This window comes from Trachurus japonicus, chromosome 9, assembly GCF_045865225.1.
Source record: "Trachurus japonicus isolate A0001 chromosome 9, Traja_1.0".
In the NCBI taxonomy this organism is placed as follows: domain Eukaryota; kingdom Metazoa; phylum Chordata; class Actinopteri; order Carangiformes; family Carangidae; genus Trachurus; species Trachurus japonicus.
In genome coordinates this window covers 16,449,951-16,469,413 of record NC_140915.1, presented here as the reverse complement: position 1 = coordinate 16,469,413, position 19,463 = coordinate 16,449,951, and the positions used below count along the sequence as shown (strand labels likewise).

General features: G+C 38.9%; 2 protein-coding genes across 4 annotated transcripts in view; one reads left to right on the top strand and one right to left on the bottom strand.

Moving 5' to 3' along the window:
* Positions 1-1,868: 1,868 nt before the first annotated feature.
* Positions 1,869-5,319, top strand: pebp1 (phosphatidylethanolamine binding protein 1). Its single transcript, XM_085786257.1, has 4 exons — positions 1,869-2,085; positions 3,035-3,144; positions 4,018-4,118; positions 4,834-5,319. Exons 1-4 carry the CDS (start codon positions 1,951-1,953, stop codon positions 5,049-5,051), a joined length of 564 nt encoding a protein of 187 aa, XP_085642383.1. The 5' UTR covers positions 1,869-1,950; the 3' UTR covers positions 5,052-5,319.
* Positions 5,320-6,099: 780 nt separating this feature from the next.
* taok3a (TAO kinase 3a) overlaps positions 6,100-19,463 on the bottom strand; it is an 85,731-nt gene continuing 72,367 nt past the window's right edge. For all 3 annotated transcript variants that reach the window (XM_085786252.1, XM_085786253.1, XM_085786254.1), the window contains 5 exons: positions 17,179-17,382; positions 14,735-14,974; positions 12,735-12,947; positions 11,825-12,007; positions 6,100-7,832 (listed from right to left, as the gene is read on the bottom strand). In XM_085786252.1, coding sequence (XP_085642378.1) covers positions 7,671-7,832; positions 11,825-12,007; positions 12,735-12,947; positions 14,735-14,974; positions 17,179-17,382 — 1,002 coding nt within the window. In that variant the 3' untranslated portion in view covers positions 6,100-7,670. The remainder of the gene's footprint in view (positions 7,833-11,824; positions 12,008-12,734; positions 12,948-14,734; positions 14,975-17,178; positions 17,383-19,463) is intronic.

Here is a 19,463-nt window from a genome sequence, read left to right as displayed (position 1 = left end):
TCAAATGAACTTTATTTGTCCTGAAAGGGAAATTTGTCTTGGGCAAGTGGCGTCGTAACAGCTGCTTTGTACTTGCAATACATACATACACAATACATACACTACAATAGTAACAATGGCACACATATCCAAGAAAGAAAAGAGAAAAAAAAGAAAGTGCGGAGAGTGCAATAAATAGTTTAAAATACTTATAATACAAGTTCAAATAAAAACATACTAAAAAACTAAAAAAAGAAGAACAAGGGATGTTGATTAAAGCCAGCAGGTGAACAGGCAAACCGGATGTACTCATCGTGGTTTATATCTATCTACTACATAAATATCCATATCAATAACCATAGCCTACTACATCCATAGACATATATTAACAATATATATAAATCAACATTTATTATCTTATTTATTACTATGTTGTTTACATTTGCTCCCCCAATCTATCACTTTTCACAGCACAGTCACTTTGACACTATGCCTTTTAAGATTTGTCAAATGTTTGTTGTTGTCTGTTGTTATTAAAGTGTGTGTTGCATAGTTTAGAATAACATTTCTTTTCTTTTTAACTCTCTGAGTCATATTCGAATTTCTTAATAGCTTATCTTTTCAGAAGTCTACAAACATTAACGAATTACAGCGTGAGAAAATATGACAAAAACACTGCATCATATATATAGTATTATATGGTGCATCTAAATAAATTAGAATATCATGGAAAAGTTTATTTATGTTTATGTTTAATTTAATTAAAAAAAAAAGAAACTAATACATTATATAGATCCATTACATGCAGAATGAAACATTTCATGTCTTTATTTATTTGATTTGATGAAAAAAAAAGTGAATAATATTACAAAAGATGAGTTAAAAAAAAAAGAAGCATTTTTAATATGGAAATGTTGACCTTCTGAAAAGTATGTCCATCTACAGTGTATATGACCTCAATACTTGCTTGGGGCTATTTGACTTGAACTACTTGGACTCCTATATTGAGATATGATTTCAAATGACAACACATATCCACAGTATAATTTAATTTACCATAGCTTAACTCTTTCGCTTTAATAAATATATGATGGGAATATGCGTGTATTTGGGTGTTTTGAGGCCTTTTATGCACAATGAACCGAAAGGCATATTGTAGGCTCCACATTTCCTAATATAGCCTAAACAAGGCCACAAGTGACCTCAGACTGATTAATAACCCCATCCTGAAATAATATTATATCTATATTGGGAGAGGAAACACAAACAAATGGTGTTCTGTGTTTAAACTGGGCCAAAATGTACCTAAATTTACACAGTCAGTTAAACACAACTCTCTTTTTTCAGGTCCCAGTTGGCTGAAATGGAAAAGTCTGTAGAGAGAAAAGTGTGTTAATGGAGCACATGAGCAGGGGGCGGGACAGACTCAGGACGGGTGACATGATTGACAGCAGCTCCAGCAAATCACAATCCGTGTGACGTTCACGTGTAGGTCAGAATGTCAGGAATAAATAATAAAAATAACGTAACATAGTAGAAACGGGTAGAAATCAAAAGAATAAAGTCACTAAAAGTTTCAATTTGATGTTTTGTCATTACTGCTAATGAATGTCAGCACATATGGCAGCTACAGTATCACTTTTATCCTGACAGCTAAGAAACAAACATTTGGGAATGAGCTACTACTACAGTAATGCTGATAGCTACGTGGAAACTATCTAACGGAAGCGGTTGACTGACAAAAACATGATTCAAAAACATTTGTAGTTTGATTATAACTCATTTAAAACGAAGGAATATATATATTTTAGACTCAAGTGGCTCAATTTGTAAGCTAAACGCGCGATTCCAGTTGCCGGTTGCTATATCTCCCGGTGGTCCATGAACGCAGCACTTGTGGCAGTTAAAACAGCAGCAGCAGCAGCAGCAGCGTATCTGCAAAAAACCCGACCAAGACAGAAACAAACAGACATGCCGGTGGACCTGAGCCAGTGGAGCGGCTCCCTGGAGCTGCAGGAGGTGGAGGAGCAGCCCACCCAGCCCCTCACCGTCAAATACGACTCCGTGGAGATCGACGAGCTCGGTAAAGTGCTCACTCCGACACAGGTGAGTTGACAGCTAACTTAGCATTAGCTCAGTGCTACATTGTTTTTGTTAGCATCGTGCTAACTAACTAACTAACTAGCTCGCGCTGGTTTCTGTGCATTAAATATGTAAATATGTAAGTATGCATTGTTGTGGTTAATGTGTATGGACCCAGTCGTGCTTGCACATGTTTGGCAACAATGAGTTAGGTTACATAATGTCTCCCACAGCATGACTAGGCGGACAGCGCCCTCCAATGGCCGACACACAAACACTGGACATTTCTTTATTTCTTTCTTCTTTATTCGAATATGTGACAAACAAAACAACCAAAAATAACAATAATGAACAAAAAAAAATCTAACCATAAACAACGTAATATAGATAGATAGATATATAGATAGATAGATAGATAGATAGATAGATAGATAGATAGATAGATAGATAGATAGATAGATATCCACTGATGTATATGTACATCATCATGGCTGGTCAATAAAGGTAGAGGAGGTTGCTCCTCTATTTTTCAGAGGCAAGAGGAAGATCAAAAATATTTTTAAAGAAAGAGTAACTGATTGAAATAAACCATTACCAAATCTCAGTATCATTTATAAAATATTTTTCTCTGTGCTTTGGAAGACAATCCACCCTTTAAGCCGTTGTTCTACTGCTTAATTTTCATTGACTATAAGAAAGTAGGGATAAGTGAGTAATCAACTAGTATAAAATAACATGACGCTGTGGACTGGTTTTCCTCCTGTCTTCAATTTTTACTATGTAATATTATACATTCATATTGTACATGCTTATTATATTCAGCATACACATAAATGCCTATACCTTATGTCATTAGAGACAACAACACAAAATGACCAAAGTAAGAGATAATAACTCTTCTTCTATCTTTCTTTAAATTAGTATATTACATTGTCTTCTGCTTTCTTCTTACCTGTGTTGTGTTGACCTGCAGGTGCAGAATCGTCCCACCTGCGTCGAGTGGGCCGGATGTGACCCCAGTAAACTGTACACGCTGGCGCTCACCGACCCCGACGCCCCCAGCAGGAAAGACCCCAAGTTCAGGTGAGAGGAGCAGGAAAAACTCATTAAAAATGGGCAAGAAACTGAATTATTTATATAACTGAGGTGATGATGCAACCTTATACTAAGCTCTACTTATTTATTATATGGTATGTTATGCTATCGTAGTGAATATGGTTTAAAGTTGGGTTTGTATTGGATGTTTTGTACGCATTGTTTCATTGTATGGTGTGTTGTGCTTTATGTTTTATATTGGACAACAGATGGAAATGAGCTTCTGCTAAAAATCTGGTGTGCCCATATTTTCGTTTCTTGAAAATGATCAATGCAAGCACAGATTGTCCCTAAATATATAAAAAATTATGATTATACTGTGTGGTTTCATAAAATACTAATAATAGTTGGAACAGAGACTTCCTTTTACTATGATTATAAATAAAAGGAACTAAAACCGTGCATCGTTTATGTCCACTGCTGCTTTCAACTACCTAATAAGGAACACGAATGTGGGCTGCAACTCGTCAAGTCAAACTAGTTGATTTGCTTTGTGTTTATATACGTTTAAATAGATAAATATAGTAGGAATATTTACTTTGTAAAGAAAGAAAGAAAGCCTACAAAGCCCCTGTCCTGATTCAGGGCTCCTTCATGTAGGAACGATCCAGCACATGAGTCAAGCTGCACAATGAGTCTGCAGCTTCTGCAGCTCCGAGCCAGCTGCCCTCATTTCAGCCTCACTGCCGCTCATCACGATCAGTTCATTTCACTTTGCAACAGATCCTGTTCAATGAAAAGGTTTTTGTGAAGGGCAATGCAAAATGTTTTTTTTTGTGAATCAAAACAGACAGATTTGATTGAACAGATTTTGGATTAAACTAAAATAAATAATTGTTTTCTGATTCTTTTCACTTACAGGGAGTGGCACCACTTCCTGGTGGTCAACATGAAGGGAAACGATGTGTCCTCCGGCTGCGTCATGTCCGACTACGTGGGCTCTGGACCTCCCAAAGGCACAGGTAATAGGAGGGTAACACTTAAAGGCATAGTTCAACATTCTGGCTAATTTTCCTCTTGCTATAATCCCTATAGTCACAGCAGTAGGTTCATTACCTTTAATGATCGGTGCATGTTGTTTTGAGATCAGCGGGGCAGAGACGTGAGCTGCTCAGTGAACACAATGGAGGTGAATGGTACAGGTCCCCTGTCCCTCATCAAACTCATCAAATACACAATCCAACAACTCCACAACGCTCTGGTGGACAAGTTGTGACCTGCACATTCACCACACTATGAGATAATCATGTAACATTACGAGACTGAGTTGTTTTAGAGGCAAATGCAGCCGGAACTACTTTCCAGACACGGCTGCTGGGCGGAGGGATTTCAAAAGCGCAAGTAGTATTTGCTTCATCTGTCGTAATGTTACATAATAATTATACATGATTATCTCATAGCGTGGTGAATGTGCAGGTCACAACTTGTCCACGAGAGCGTTTTGGAGTTGTTGGATTGTGTATTTGATGAGTTTGATGAGGGACAGCTCACGTCTCTGCCCCTCAGATCTCAAAACAACATGAACCGATAATTAAAGGTAATGAACCTACTGCCATGACTATAGGGGTTATGCCAAAATGTCAAACTATCCCTTTAATGGGAAAATAACTTACAGTGGATGTCTGTAGTGATGTAATATCATGATGCGATGTAAACAGGTGTGTTTTCCTCCCTCAGGTTTGCACCGGTATGTGTGGCTGGTGTACGAGCAGCCGGGCAGCCTGTCCTGCTCCGAGGCCGTCCTCACCAACCGCTCCGGGGACGGACGCGGCAAGTTCAAGCTCCAGAGCTTCAGGAAGAAGTACAACCTGGGGGCGCCAGTGGCCGGGACCTGCTACCAGGCCGAGTGGGACGACTACGTCCCCAGACTGTACGAGCAGCTGGCCGGGAAGTAACAACGAGAAAAGACTCGAGTCGACTCTTGGATCACTCAGTGTTAGGAGGATTTCCCCTGGAAGCTGGTGGTCGATAGAAAAAAAACTCCCTCTCACTTTAGCGAGAAGCAAAAACCCAACAAATAACAGCACTTTCTGTTTTTCCTATGTGCCACTGAATAATGTTTTCTTTTCCCGCCGCTGCTGCTGCCTTCACGTGATGCACTGATACCAACTCCTCAGTGACGTCACCTCCACTCACCTGCAATAAATCTGTTGAACAATGAAACTTTTGTGTCCTGAGCCTGATTAAAGAAACATTCAAACAACTTTTAACTCCACTGAACATTTTACTATTAATAATCTAATGATAGGAAATTGTCAAGGTGATAACAAATTATAAATGTGAAGAAGATTTTGAGAAGTTTGTTCGGCTCAAGCTGCAGGAAACAAACCGCTAGTAATCTTTGCTCTTCTTAAACGATACGTTTTTAATGGTAAGACTTTATAGTAAGCATTAATAAATACTGAATTCTATAATACATGAATACTCATTAGTAAGTAGTTAAATATAAATATAAATACAGTTGGTGCTTATCAATGATGAGTAAAACATTTTTAACTGTTTATAAACTACATACTAATGAGTATCCATGTGTTATAAATGATGAATTCAGTATTTAAAGAGTAAGGCTTAACTAATGCTCAATAGTGTGTACTAACCTTTTTAATTTATACACTGACATTAGCTTGTTTTCATATATTTTTCAACGATAAGTTCATTTCTAGTGTGATTAAAACCACTCAACGAAGAGACAGAGGTATAGATCCAGTGTACGACAGTCTATCAACCTGTCGGCTCATTTTTCCCTGTAAAAACGAGGAAATATTGATCGATTTGTTTACACAAAGATGACATCAAATAATTGTTTTTGTATGTTCATTAATATGTGGAGTCCCATTTCAAATAAACCAATAAATTAAATTTTTAAATGAGAAAACCAGAATCTTTAAACCAGTTCGTTTGAGTTTGCATTGGATATTTATATATAAAACAACACGTCCTTAAGTTTGTGTGATGAGCACTTTATTTACAAATATAATTAAAAGCTCTGACAGATTTCATGCTTTGTTTTAACCTGGAAAAAAAAAAAAAAAAAAAAAAATTAAAGTGCATGCAATAATAATAAAGCATCATACTGGTCTGGTTTATAAGAAAAATACACAACAGCTCGAGAGAAGTTGTGTAAAGCCACAAAAGAAACAAAAAGAAACAAAAAAGAAAATTAAATGAAAATCCCATTGATAGATGACTGAATCTCAAATACTATCTGAGGAGGGGGGAGGAAAAAAGCGCCTTTTAAAAATTCTGTTTTTTCGATATGAGTGACAGTTAAAATACAATACGAAAATAAGTAAAAGCTCTCCATAAATCCTTCTATACACAAAGTACAAGTCCCCCTGCTCCCTTCCCCCCTCCCCCCAATGAAGCCCTTTGTGCTAGCTGGGAGCTGGAGTTCACGTGTCACATGTATCATCATCATTATTATCATTATTATTATTATTATTATTTTTACTATCTTTATTATTCACATTGGCTGCCAGTGCAGAGATAATCAGTACGATACACATGTCGAGTACCATGATTTACCACGATTCACCCCCAGTTCCCCTGAACGAGTCACATTTATTATTATTATTATCATTACTATTATTATTATTATTATTAAGTGTATGTTATGTCTGTACATCGTGATCGTCTTTGTCTCTCAAAGTATCAAATTGTGGTTTTTTCAAAAAACGTCCTGGTGAATAAAAAAAAACCAGACCAGTGTCGGGTCGAGTCGGGTCGATCAGAGCGATGCAGACGCTCGACTCCGGAGGAAAAACGCGTCGAGATTTTTCTTTTTTTTTTTTTAATTTTTAAAAATGTATTTGTGCCGCTTTGAGACCGAAAAAACGAACAAACGAATGTAAAAAAAGTTCAACAACGCCTCTATAGAAATGGATGGTGGTGGTGGTGGTGCCGTTAACGCTCGAATGACGAAGAGCTGCCCTCGTTTTTCTCTCCCTCCTTCTCTCCTCGTCTCGTCTTTCACTTTTAGTCACAACCAAAAGTGTCATCATTGCACAAGAAACAACAAACAACACTGTGACTACAGTATGTTATCAGTACGTCTTACAAAAACACAAAGACAACTACAGGAAGTTATCCAGCATGTTTTTCTTTTTTTTGTGTCATCTTGTGACATCACGAGAGGAAAGGGGAGGAAGGGACAGGAAGTTTAGGAAGGGGTTGGTTGGTTGGTTGGTTGGTTTGTTTGTTTGTTTCGTAAATCAAATCTGCCGTCGACTCCGTCTGACCGGCCCAGAAGACACACAGGAACTGAGCTGTGTGTGTGTGTGTGTGTGTTTTGATTATGTGTGTGTGTGTGTGTGTGTGTGTGTGTGTGTGTGTGTGTGTGTGTGGGCGTCAGCAGCAGTGAACACCTGCACTGTCAGGTCAGGTCGAAGGAGAGGAGAGGAAGTTCGGCGACGGCGACGACGGCGTTGGTTCGGCGGTGACAGCAGCAGCAGCAGCAAGTGGCGGCGTCATCATCATCATCATCATCATCATCATCATCATCGTCATCAGGCCACTCATCTGTAGTCGTCCTTGGGAAAGTCCAGGGTGCCCAGGTTGCCGAAGCCGAGCCGCATGCTCTCCATGTCGAAGTTGTCGGTCTCCCGCTCCTGGCGCTCCAGCAGGTGTTTGATCCGGTCGGTTCGCTCCTTCTGAAGGGAAACCAGCTCCTCTTCAATCTGCAGCGGGAAAACAATAATAATAATAATTATTATTTCCTATTACTTATCTTTCCTCTCTCTCGTGCAAACTGTAATATTTTTCTTTTTTGTGTGTGTGATTCTCTTATCTGATTATTTATTTACTTAATTTTTGTTATTATAATATTATTTTTGTTTTCTTTCTTTCTTTCTTTTTCCCATTTGTAAGCTTAGATATCACAAGTTGACTATTATTCTGATATCTGGCCGTTTGTGGATTAGCTGGGGTTAGGAGAGCCTTGTCTTGTGTGTGTGCGTGTGTGTGTATGTAGCCTATGTAAGTCCTGTAATGTGTTTCAATGTATTTGTTTTTCTTTTATTTCTTTACCTGACATTGTATCATTGTATCTTTTTGTGGAAGGACCCCCTCGAAAAATGAGATGATTCATCTCAAGGGGCTATCCTGAATAAATAAATTCAAAAACAGGAACAGGAAGTGAGGACACGTGGTGAAGCAGCGGTGGTGTGACATCATTTTTTGTCTCTTCAGTCGACTATAAAAGTGTAAAAGTAATAATATAATAATATTTCTTCAGACAACTTCTCCCACTCTGACCGATGATGTCACGCATTCTGTCTGACATGAACATTCCGTGCAATACACACCCATTATAATCTCATAATTTCTCCAAAAATGATCATGGTCATTGATCAGGGATTGATCAAAAACTATATGACCTATCAAAACGTGGCTTCATACACCAATACACAAGACTTGTGTCTACTGTTTAAAGTTTAAATGGAGTCTCTAGGTGAAAGTATGCCTGAGCAGTAGACGTTTGAAAAACTCCAATAATTGTTCTCTTTTTTTTGCTCTTTTTGTTTTCGCCCGTCCCATTGACTTCAATGCAAAATTGATACTAAACAAAGCATCACAACTACAAAACTATATGAGAATCCTTTTTAAAGAGGAGTAATGCATGTCTATTTTATTTCCTTTTCTTCTGATCCCCATGTCATTTTATTTATTTATTTACTTATAATTATCATTATAACACACTATATTTATATTTCAATTCATTTTAGTCATCAATGTTGACAGTACACTTGAAAAATTAGTAGAGTAGAAAAGAGAAAAACAACAAATCAAAAAAACAACAAATCAAAAAGAGGTCCTCTTTCATTTTCAATTTATATATAATATATATATTTTTAATATTGTTAATACTGCCCTTATCCATATACTTAATATACTGAGTATTATTTTCCTCTGATTAATGTGACATTATATGGAGCAGCTGTGTGATGTAATCTGTACATTCGACTGTTCAAATCCTTTTCAATAAAGTTCATTGAAAAAAGAAAAGAAAAAGAAAAATCCTTTTTGTCTCTATATTTACTAGTCATCTTCTTTTTAAAGGCAAAATGTGCAAAAACAGATTCATTCATCAGATTATTCCTGCCTGACCAGGTCCAGTTTCCTGCTGTGACGTCCTACATGAAAACACTGCAGCTATGATCTTATATCTTAAATGTCGTACATTTAATATTTGCTCATTTTTATTTTACTGATGTTTTGAATGTTGTTTATTGTATGTTTCTTGTGTTTGGATGTTGTTTATTGATGATTTTATTTGATGCTCTCCTCTGTAGTAAAGTGTCATTGAGTGGCTTGAAAGGCGCTTTTTAAATAAAATGTATTATTCATATTATTATTATGATAGAAACCCATAATAATTGAGATATTTTAAGGTACAGAGACGTTTAAGTTTCACCCACATGTATTTGAAGCTGTTGTGGCTGAGATGCACTGATATACAGCGTATCGATGCATGTTAATGCTTCTCTTCCTGCGCCACTAACCAGGGGGTTGAGTTTTTATACAGAGCTCTTTCCCTGTTTTTATATTTCACTGCTCTATTTGTTTCACTTTTTCCTTTTGCTCTGCATCTTTTGGCGCAGCGTGAATGCCAATAAAGGATCCTGAATCTTGTTTATTGTTGTTTTTGTGGATCTTTTTTTATGTGCTTGTTGTCATGTGTTTAATAAGATCGCACCATTAAACTTCTACTAATCAGACGGTTAAAAGTTTGAGTCGTCCTGACCTGTAGTAACTTCATCTTTCTTTAAAAGCAGTTTTCTGATCTAAGCTTCGATGTCAGCAGCTGGTATATATATATATATATTCGAGTGATGTGTTAAGAAGAGTGTAATACTGTACAGCTCGATGCAGCAGAGTCGACTACAACCTGCAGCAGCAGTGAACCAACACGTCATCGACACAGTCGCACTGTAACGTCGGCTTCCTTTGTTCCAGGAGCGTTTGTGTTGCAGAGCTGCGTTTTTTCATCATATATTCTCACTACATCACAGTTACAGACACGAGGAGGCTGGATGCAACAAACTTTGTCGTGCCCTGTGTTAAGTTCCATTATTAATCAGGTTGTGTTTGCGTTTGCTGGATCTTTTCTGAACCGAACACATGAACTCATCTCACGCACACACACACACACGCACATCCACAGGTGCAGACAAAGCCCTGCGTGGTGCAATACGACAATCTGGCCCCGGCGACTGAGCATGCACAGAAAACTCCAGACTCCCGACCGTGAACCCAACCGGAGGACAATAGTGCTGCTTCTACAAAACCAATGACATCATCCCAAACGCACGGTGACGGTTGCAGGTCCGGGCGGCGGCCAGGAGAGGGCGACACAGCTCCACAGCCGGTTCTGCCGCTCAGCAGAACTGGATCAGGGCGGCATTTCAAACGTCTCTCCCTCTCTCTTTGTTGTCGGAGTGCTGTCTACTAGACTGTGGAGATGACGTCGGCCACTCTGGAAGGAGGCGTGCTCGCACTCGGCCGCTCTAATCTGATCACATGTCATTGGTATACATGGCAGGTTGCCTACACACTCACATTTAAGGAGGTGTCTCCATCAGCGGAGCAGCAGCAGCGGCGTTCAGGGACGCTCATGTCAAATATATGCAAAATTATTAATAAGTACGAGAGCTGGTTGACAGCTAGAACGACCACAACTTCATAATTGATGACTAAAAGTAAAAGTAATAAATATTTCTGTTGATAAATTGACATTACGGATCTAAAAGAGAGACCGGACCCTTTTAAAAACTAGTTCAGAACCAGCTCTGATTATAATCTGAGCTGTATTTTTTGTTAGTAAGTGTGTTGTCACAGATAAAAGAGACAACAAAGATGTCGTAATAAGAGCTGCGAGTTCACATCCAGAGATTTCACCACTGTTACCAGTGAGTGGGAGAGAAACGGTTGTGTTGCTCCCTGCAGGAAGGCATGATGCCACTGTCATCGCCACCTGTGGGGAGGGAAATCTGTGAGTGTGTGTGTGTGTGTGTGTCTGGGTCGCCTTTCATGGCCGCGCCGCCTGCTGAGGTGGATGCAAATGTGTATCCGGACCTGTTCGCTTAAGCACCGAGGCATCGCTCCGACTGTTTGCACTGCAGCTCATTACCGCCGCGTTTGTTTTTGTCCACAGACCCTCACATCCTTAAAAGGGTTTGGTTTGTTTTTTACGTTCCTCTATGTGGTGCAAGCGTTGTTCCTGTTGGATGTAATACAAATAAGTGTGGTTTCTGTGTGTGTTAGAGGTTGTGAAAGTCATTTTGTTCTTTCTTAATGGAGTCTGAAGTCATTTACAACCTTAAGGTGTTTGTATGAAATGTTGTTTCAACACACCTCAAGTCAAAATTGTTTGTATTCCTTGGGCGGTCCGTTCCTGATGGTTTCATGACACTTGTTTGTGACTTGTCTTTTATATGTTGTTTTTGTCGAGCACTTTGTAAACTTGTGTTTTTAAAACTGTATAAATGAAGTTATTTTTATTAGTGTTATTATTGTTGTAGAGGTGGATCAGAGGTGAGGAATCATACAAACACGTATAATGACGTCCACATGCTGTTCTTTGAATTATGGTGGCGCCTCTAAACGCATCGGCAGCATCATATATATATTTTTTTTTTCTAAAAGAGATGCGTTTGCGCGGCCACCACACCTTTTGTTCCAGGTGAGCCCGGCGCAGCGACACCTTCTGCTCCAGCTTCTGCTGCTCGCGCTCGTGCTGCGCCTCGGTCTGCATCTTGATCTTGCTTTGGTAGGCATTGAGCAGCTCCATCTCCTGCTGCAGCTGCTGCCTCAGGGCCTGGCACTCGGCTTCCTGGGCCTCGTCCAGACGCAGCTGACACCGCCGACCGTGGACGGACCGCAACGGAGGGGGAGAGAGGGAGAGAAAGAGGGAGAACATGGATAAGACACACAGAGAGGAGAAAGAGGGAACAGAAAGGATGGAGGAAAATGAAAGAGAGAAAGAAGAAGAGAACAATATTAGACGAATGCACAACGAGCATCAGCAACAGGTGAAAGAGAAAAAGGCTTCATCATCATCATCATTAGGGATGGGAATCTTTTACTATCTCACGATTAGATTCGATTCTGATTTTTGGGGCTACGATTCGATTCAAAATCGATTTTCGATTCAAAACGATTTGATTCATAATGATCTGTCTGCTTCAGTCTATCGGTGTGCAAAGGATCCTCATGATCTACTCCAGTCTGCTTTGCAAGACAGAATGACTAACTAAAGTGTCTTTTTCACATTTATTGAGTTTTAAACATTTGTCCATGCTTACATAGAATTGTTGAAACTGTTGCATGAAACCAACATCACATATTGCTTAAGTAACAAAATTAAAAGTGCCTCTTTATTAAAAATAAATAGTGCAGTTAAACATGCTGCCTTTTAAATTCTAAGGAAATGGAGGCCGACAGCCAGCAGATTTGTTTCATTTTTTTAATTTATTTTTTTATCGATATCGATTCTGAATCGTATTAAGTGAGAATTGCGATTCTTATGTGAATTGATTTTTTGGCACACCCCTAATCATCATCATCGTGTCTCTACTCACCGCCTGTGAGGCCATCATCTCGTTGATGCTCTGCTCGTACTGCTCGGCCAGGATGGCCAGCTTACGCGTCTGCTCGTCCTTCAGCGCCTTCAGCACCGTCTTGTGCTCGGACTTGGGCGTGACCTCCATCTGGTGGTGGCGCAGCGCCTTGTACTGCTTCGTCTGCACCTTGCACGTGTCCTGGAACTGCTTCTTGATCTGCAGCTCCAGGGCCTGCAGAGTCAGGACAGAGTCGATCAGGTTTTATTATTATTATTCCATTAACAGGGCTCCAGAAGAACTTTTTTTAGAGCATAGTGGCCTCCTAACTTAAGATTTTAGGAGCGCAAACAGAAAATTTTAGGGCGAAGACCGTAAATCGACTTCCTTTTCATTCATGATCCTCACACACATTGGCCTGCTGACACCTCTGTCATGACAGGTACCAGATACTCTGAGTCGCCCTTTCAACGTTTCACCAGCGTTAAAAGAAAAACCCGGCACATTAACTGGTTGCACATGTGCAAGAAGATGAAAAATTTACTTGCACTGCCCAGTCTGCCATTTAGGGGCAGACTGGAGCCCTGCATCAACCTTTATTTATTCTCGAAGGACATTGAGGTTTCCCTCGTTTTCAATGCCATCGAGTTAACCAGCACATTAAAAACACTAACAATGATTACAAACAAAACAATAAAGAAGAAAAGAAATATCATCTAAAACATTTACAATTAGAAACACAGCAATCTGAGATTAAGGTCGTCCAATTTCAGGATGTGTTGGAGTGTGTCTCCATGAGCTGGGGGCATCATAAGAAAAAGGCAGTTTTACCAATATTTGTACAAACTTGTCGAACTTTGAGTAGCAGCATATCAGATGAGTGGGTCATGTAGTTCCACTCCAATAAATGTACAAGACACGGTGGTCGTCTGCCTAGAGGGGCCTTAAAAAGATATAAAAGCCAACGCCTCTTTCTTCAAGACGCATACAGACTCGGTGTCGGCTTTTAAATTACTTCTTAAAACCCACTTTTACAGACTTGCTTTGATGTGATGTCATCCTACAGTATGATCTATTTTATCTCACCGTTTTACTCAGATGATACTTTGTTTCATTTTACACTTCCTTTGGTTTTAACTTCTTTATCCCATCTTTTCTTATCTTATTGTATCTCATTTTTTTTGTTTTTCTCATGTATACCCCCCATTTTATTTATTTTTAAATGCATCCTGCACTCTAATTTGAGTCCTCCTGGTCTCCATGTGTTGTTGGGTTCTTGTATTGCCTGTTGCTGTATCGGCGGTCCACCTCTTTTATGGCATTTGTAACTTGTCTCTTCTGTATTGTTTTGTGAAGCACTTTGAAAACTTGTGTTTTTAAAGATGCTATATAAAGTTGTTATTATTATTATTAAGAGAGGGCCAACAAACTTTCTAATAGAGAACACAATGGTGAGGATCATATTTAGCACCATTAATAAAATGATTGACCGAGTCCAGACGCTTCAAAGTTGATAGATGTGTACAGATTATATCTCCATAATCCATAACAGGCATAATAACGCAGACAAGACATTTTAAAATCTACTGCTGTTCTACTCTCTATCTGGTATTTTAAAGCTTCAGATTTGTGCGGCAGCTGAAGGTTAAAGGTTTTTACATCGCCAAAGGGGGCAAAAAAAAAAAAAGGCACAGTTTCTAGTCAGTGTTATCCTCAAAAGCAAATTAAAATGAAATGACATTCAGAGATGACACGTTTTGTATGTTCTTTCACCATTCTTTCCAAATTAATTTGTTACATCCACGTTGCATCACTGCATTATCAAAAACTACACAAAACCGGAGAGATGTTACTCTCGGCTTGCGCCATCTTCGAGGTGAGATCCGATTCCTCTTTTTTTTTTTTTTTCAAAAAGACACAAGAAAGATTTTTAAAAATGAATCCAGAAACAAAAGCGTTTTTTAAGAGTTCAGGTTTTCTTACTGTCACTCAACACATCACACACACACACGTCGACTCACTTTGAGGTTCTTGGGCTGCTGCCGGAGCTCCAGCACGTGCTTGCGGTGGAGTTCGCGCTCGCGTCGGTTGTTGTACTCGATCTGGTTCTCCAGCTCCGTCTGGTGCTGCAGGCGGATCAGGTCCATCCGCAGCTTCTGCAGCGTCTTCAGCTGCCGCTGCTCTAGTTCCTGCGTGGACTCGTCGTGGCGGATCAGCATGGCGTGCTCCATCTCCTTCTGGGTCTTCTTCTTGTTCAGCTCCTTGGAGGACAGAGAGGGGAAAGGAATGGATGAATTTCAGTAGCCGATATTGATTGATTATCATTGTTTGGTTGTATTTTTTATTCAGAATGGCTTTTAACTTTGAGTTTTATTATCGTTTAATGTGTAAATTGTCTCAATTTTTGATCAACAATGCCCTACAGCAATGGTTCTCTGGGTCCTTGAGAGGATTCAAGGGGGTCCCCAACTTTTTCTTGAAATTTTACCACTTTTTTCTTTATTACTATTATTTTTTTGGGGGGGGGGGGGATTCTTTTTATCTATTTATTTTAGAACTATTACCACTTTCCCCCCCACTTTTTTCTAGAAACTTTATTTTTTAAATTTTTTTTAAAAGAAATCTTACCACTTTTTCCCAGAAATTTCTCCACAATGTTTCCAAAAATTTACGCCGTTGGCCATAATTTGAACAGACATTGACTAAAAAAGGAACCTTATTCAATCTCAGAACAAATATTTGTGTATTTCTGGTGTTTGCTTCAAAATTTTGTCCAATGGGGGTCTGTGGTCTAATTTGTGGGGTCCTTGATGTAAAAAAAGTTTAAGAACCACTGCTCTAGTGGATATCTTCAAATATGAAATACCCCTTTAGAGTAAGACCATGTTTTTCAGACACATACCTCAGGAATGGCCAAAAAAGAAATAAACATTTAATAAATATCTTGCTGGTGGCCTGTAAAAAGAGTGTTACCAGGAAATGGTTTTAACAGGAGAGCCCACCTCTAATTACAGGCAGCTTTTGTTTCAGAAAATGCAAAATGTGCAGCCTGAGTTGTTTTGAGCTGATGAGGTAAAGTTGGAATGGTTCTTCAGAAAAAAAATCTTTACTATAGCTACTTTCATAATAAGTGCCTGGACACTAAGAAAAAGTGAATTATTTATGTGAATTCCATGTGGTTTTTGTTTTGTCTATATTCTGATGATTTTGTTTGTTGTCTAAATATGAAATGTGGCTTGTAAGCCCTTATTGGCTGGGCACCTTAATTGCTGCATATAAATTCATTCATTCATTCATTCATTCATACATACATGGATGAACATCACAACGGACATTTATAAAATGGAGAAGATAACAGCATTTGTTAATCACAAATTGGATAAATTCGCTTCACACTGAGAAAACTGGGTCAAATACTGTATGCCACGGCCCATAGGCCTGATTTTATTTTCACAAACCAATGACTATGGTGTATGAAAAGGATCACTCCCTCCCTACTGGTACTACATAGTGTTTTATTTACTTCTGTTGTCGTTGTTATTGTGGTTTGTTTCTCTTCCCATTACTCGGATATAAACCAAAATATTATTTTGGCATTTAGGACAGACAGCAGATGTAAGATGATGCACTGGATGTGAATGTCTGATTCTGAATGTCAATAAAAGATAAATTGTCTTGATTTTTGTCTTATTCTTGCCGTGCTCATAAGTTTTAGTTTTTATTTTATGTAAAGCACTTGGATCATCATTTTAGATGCTGTAAAGTGCTATATAGTAAATAAACTTTGATTTGATTTGATTTGATTTGATTACAAGCCACCATCATCTAAAAGTAGAGATCTCTTCCGTAACACGGCCTTCAGCTAATGCACCTAAAGAGTGGAATAATCTACCACATGATCTCAGAAACGTTGTGCTCCTTAAGACTTTTTTGTTTAGCTGTGCATATTCTTAAATGTCTTTGTGTGTATGAATTTCTGTGTGTCTTAGTATCTATTGCTGTTTACTTTTTAATGTTGTCCTACTGTATCTCTATGTTAAGCACTTTGAACTATGGTATGATATATAAATACATTTGAAGTGAATTAAAAACCATGAGGTTGTGTGTTACTTTCCCACAGTGAGATTTTGGAACTTCGAAAAAACTTCCTCCAGATTTGCAACAACAAGCTTTTCAGATTACGACATTGCTGCCTCGCTTTTCTCTGCAATAATCTCCTTAGAGTTAATAGGAAACACCTCACAGATCTACAGAACAATGGCGTTTGTTATTTTGGACGCACGTTGCTGAGTGCCGGGAAAAACATTTTTGCTTGTTTACACCGACAATAACAACACAGACTTGGTTTGGTGGTTAATTAAACAACCAAAGTCCTAATTAAATTCCTAACTAATGAATGACTTATTAAATGACACGTGTGTTGTGTGTGTAACAATATAATGGATGCACGACGTCCTCCACACACCTCTCGGATCTGTTCCTGCTCCACGTCGTGTCTCTTGATCATGACCTTGCGCTTGAAGGCGCGGCTGTTCCTGTCGTAGTAGACCCTCTGCTGGGACAGGAGGTGCGCCTCCTCCTCGGCCTGGGAGTGCTGCATGTTCTCCTTGTGCTTGGACAGACGCTCCTGCTTCTCCTTCTTGGGTGTGCTGTGGTCCTCGTTCATCTCCTGAAGGCAGACAGACAGACAGGAGGTCAAAGGATGGACACTTCATTCATTCTTCCCTTATTCTTCTTTTTATATTCTTGTATCTCTATTTATGTTAGGCATACCAAAGGTACGCAATAATTTCACTTTAATTACATGTGACAAATAAAGTAAACTTGAACTGTGATTGGTACATTTTGACATTTCTGGTGGTTGATGTACAGGTGCATCTCAATAAATTAGAATATCATGAAAAAGTCGATTTCAAGTAGTTCAAGTCAACTAAGTATTGCGTGCATATTATAGATGGACATACTTTCCAGAAGGCCAACATTTCCATATTTTTAAAATAGTCTTTTGTAATATTCACATTTTTTGAGAGCCATAATCATTACAATTAAAAGAAAACAAATAAATTCAGACATGAAATGTTTCATTCTGCGTGTATCTGCAGATCTATATGTTGTATTAGTTTCACTTTTTGATCTGGATTCTTTAAACTTTTTTTTAAACCTTTTAGATTTTAGGTTTTAGTATTGTTATTTATTCACTCTTTTTATTTATGTGTATTGTGGAGCACCCCCCAATCTACGTTTTTTCACAATGCATGTACTTGTACATCTGTGTGACAATAAACATCTTGAATCTTGAATCTTGAATTGAATTACTGACATAAATAAACTTTTCCATGATATTCTAATGTATAGAGATGCACCTGTACTGTATGTGCTGTTTCAGCTTTATGTGTCCATATAAATCTGGGATGAGCGGATACATCATGAGCAGTGAGGGCTGTGTGAGCGGTCCAGTTTGAGAGATTAGTCTAAAACCAGTAACAGTTTGTTTTACACACTGTCCTGTCGAAGAAAGACTCCACATCGTTGAACGTTTGCAGCTCATGCACACAAACTCTATCTGACCTGTTCTGTCTTGAACTGCAGCTAACTTTCAAGAGCCAGGAGGAGGGAGGAGAGAAGAGAAGAAAAAGATCATTTCCAGCCAAATCTATCGCTCCCTCCCTCCTCCTTCCCCTCCTCAGTTTTTCAGAGTGCTCATTCTCTTTCATGGGCTTTAAAGGTAATCTACAACTCGAGCTAATGCACTTAACACACGAGTCTGATCCCCGCTCTCAGTGGTGTCTAATTCCGTTATAGCCCCTCAGTTGGTGGGAAATATCTCTCCCTGCCAGCGACGCTTTCTTTTAACTGCGCTGACCTAATTTTGGTCACTTATCTTGTAACTGAAAAACACAGAGTATCATCACACACACTTTCAATACACTTCCCCCGGCCCACAGGAGTACTGGATATTCTCTGGACTCTGGAGTTTTCAAGGTTGTGGAGGAGGAGGAGGAGGCACATACAGTAAACGCTGCATACACTACACTGTGCGTAGGGATGTCACAATTACTTATTTTTGCAATTAATCGCGGTATTAAACGCCACAATAAGTTGATCGTAAAGATTCCTACAGTAAATACCGTCACTTTCCGAAAAAGATTATGTTGGAACCATATCAGCAGATGTGCGCCAAAGTAAAGGTGAATGCTCAGATACTGGTCCATTTATCTAAAGTAAGACTGAATTGGTAGGAATTTAAATGTTAGCGTGTCATTTGTATGGTGAACAAAATGATTAAAATAAACGTAAACATTGATATAGATGACAATTAATGACTATATTTGATTTTACACATTCATAGTGTTGTGAAATTCATTGATGCATAATAATCGAGATAATCGTAATACCATGATTATTTCTCTGACAATAATCGTACCAAGAAAATCTATAATAGTGACATCCCTAACTGTGTGTATGTGAGATTTGTGTGTTTTTTCCCTTCATTTGTGTGTGTGTGTACTGTATGTTCACATGTGTAGGTACATAAGCGTGTAGGCTGCCTGCTGGGTGACTCAACGCAACTTCCAATAAGACTCACTTTGGAGGTACTTGAATGTGCATGTTTGTGTGGAGGAGGGCTGATTCAACAGTAAACAGCACACAGGACCGCGTGTCACTCTCTCACACACAAACTCTCACACAAGCACACACACAGGAGAGGCGTACAAAGGAGCTTCGCCTGAGGAGGAGAAAAGGGAAAAA

What these genes read in the sequence shown, in the direction of transcription:
- pebp1 (XM_085786257.1), top strand. Translation starts at nt 1,951, where the DNA reads ATGCCGGTGGACCTGAGCCAGTGGAGCGGCTCCCTGGAGCTGCAGGAG. An exon ending in AAGTGCTCACTCCGACACAG is followed by an intron (nt 2,086 to 3,034) that starts GTGAGTTGACAG and finishes GTTGACCTGCAG; the next exon opens with GTGCAGAATCGTCCCACCTG. An exon ending in TGGACCTCCCAAAGGCACAG is followed by an intron (nt 4,119 to 4,833) that starts GTAATAGGAGGG and finishes TTCCTCCCTCAG; the next exon opens with GTTTGCACCGGTATGTGTGG.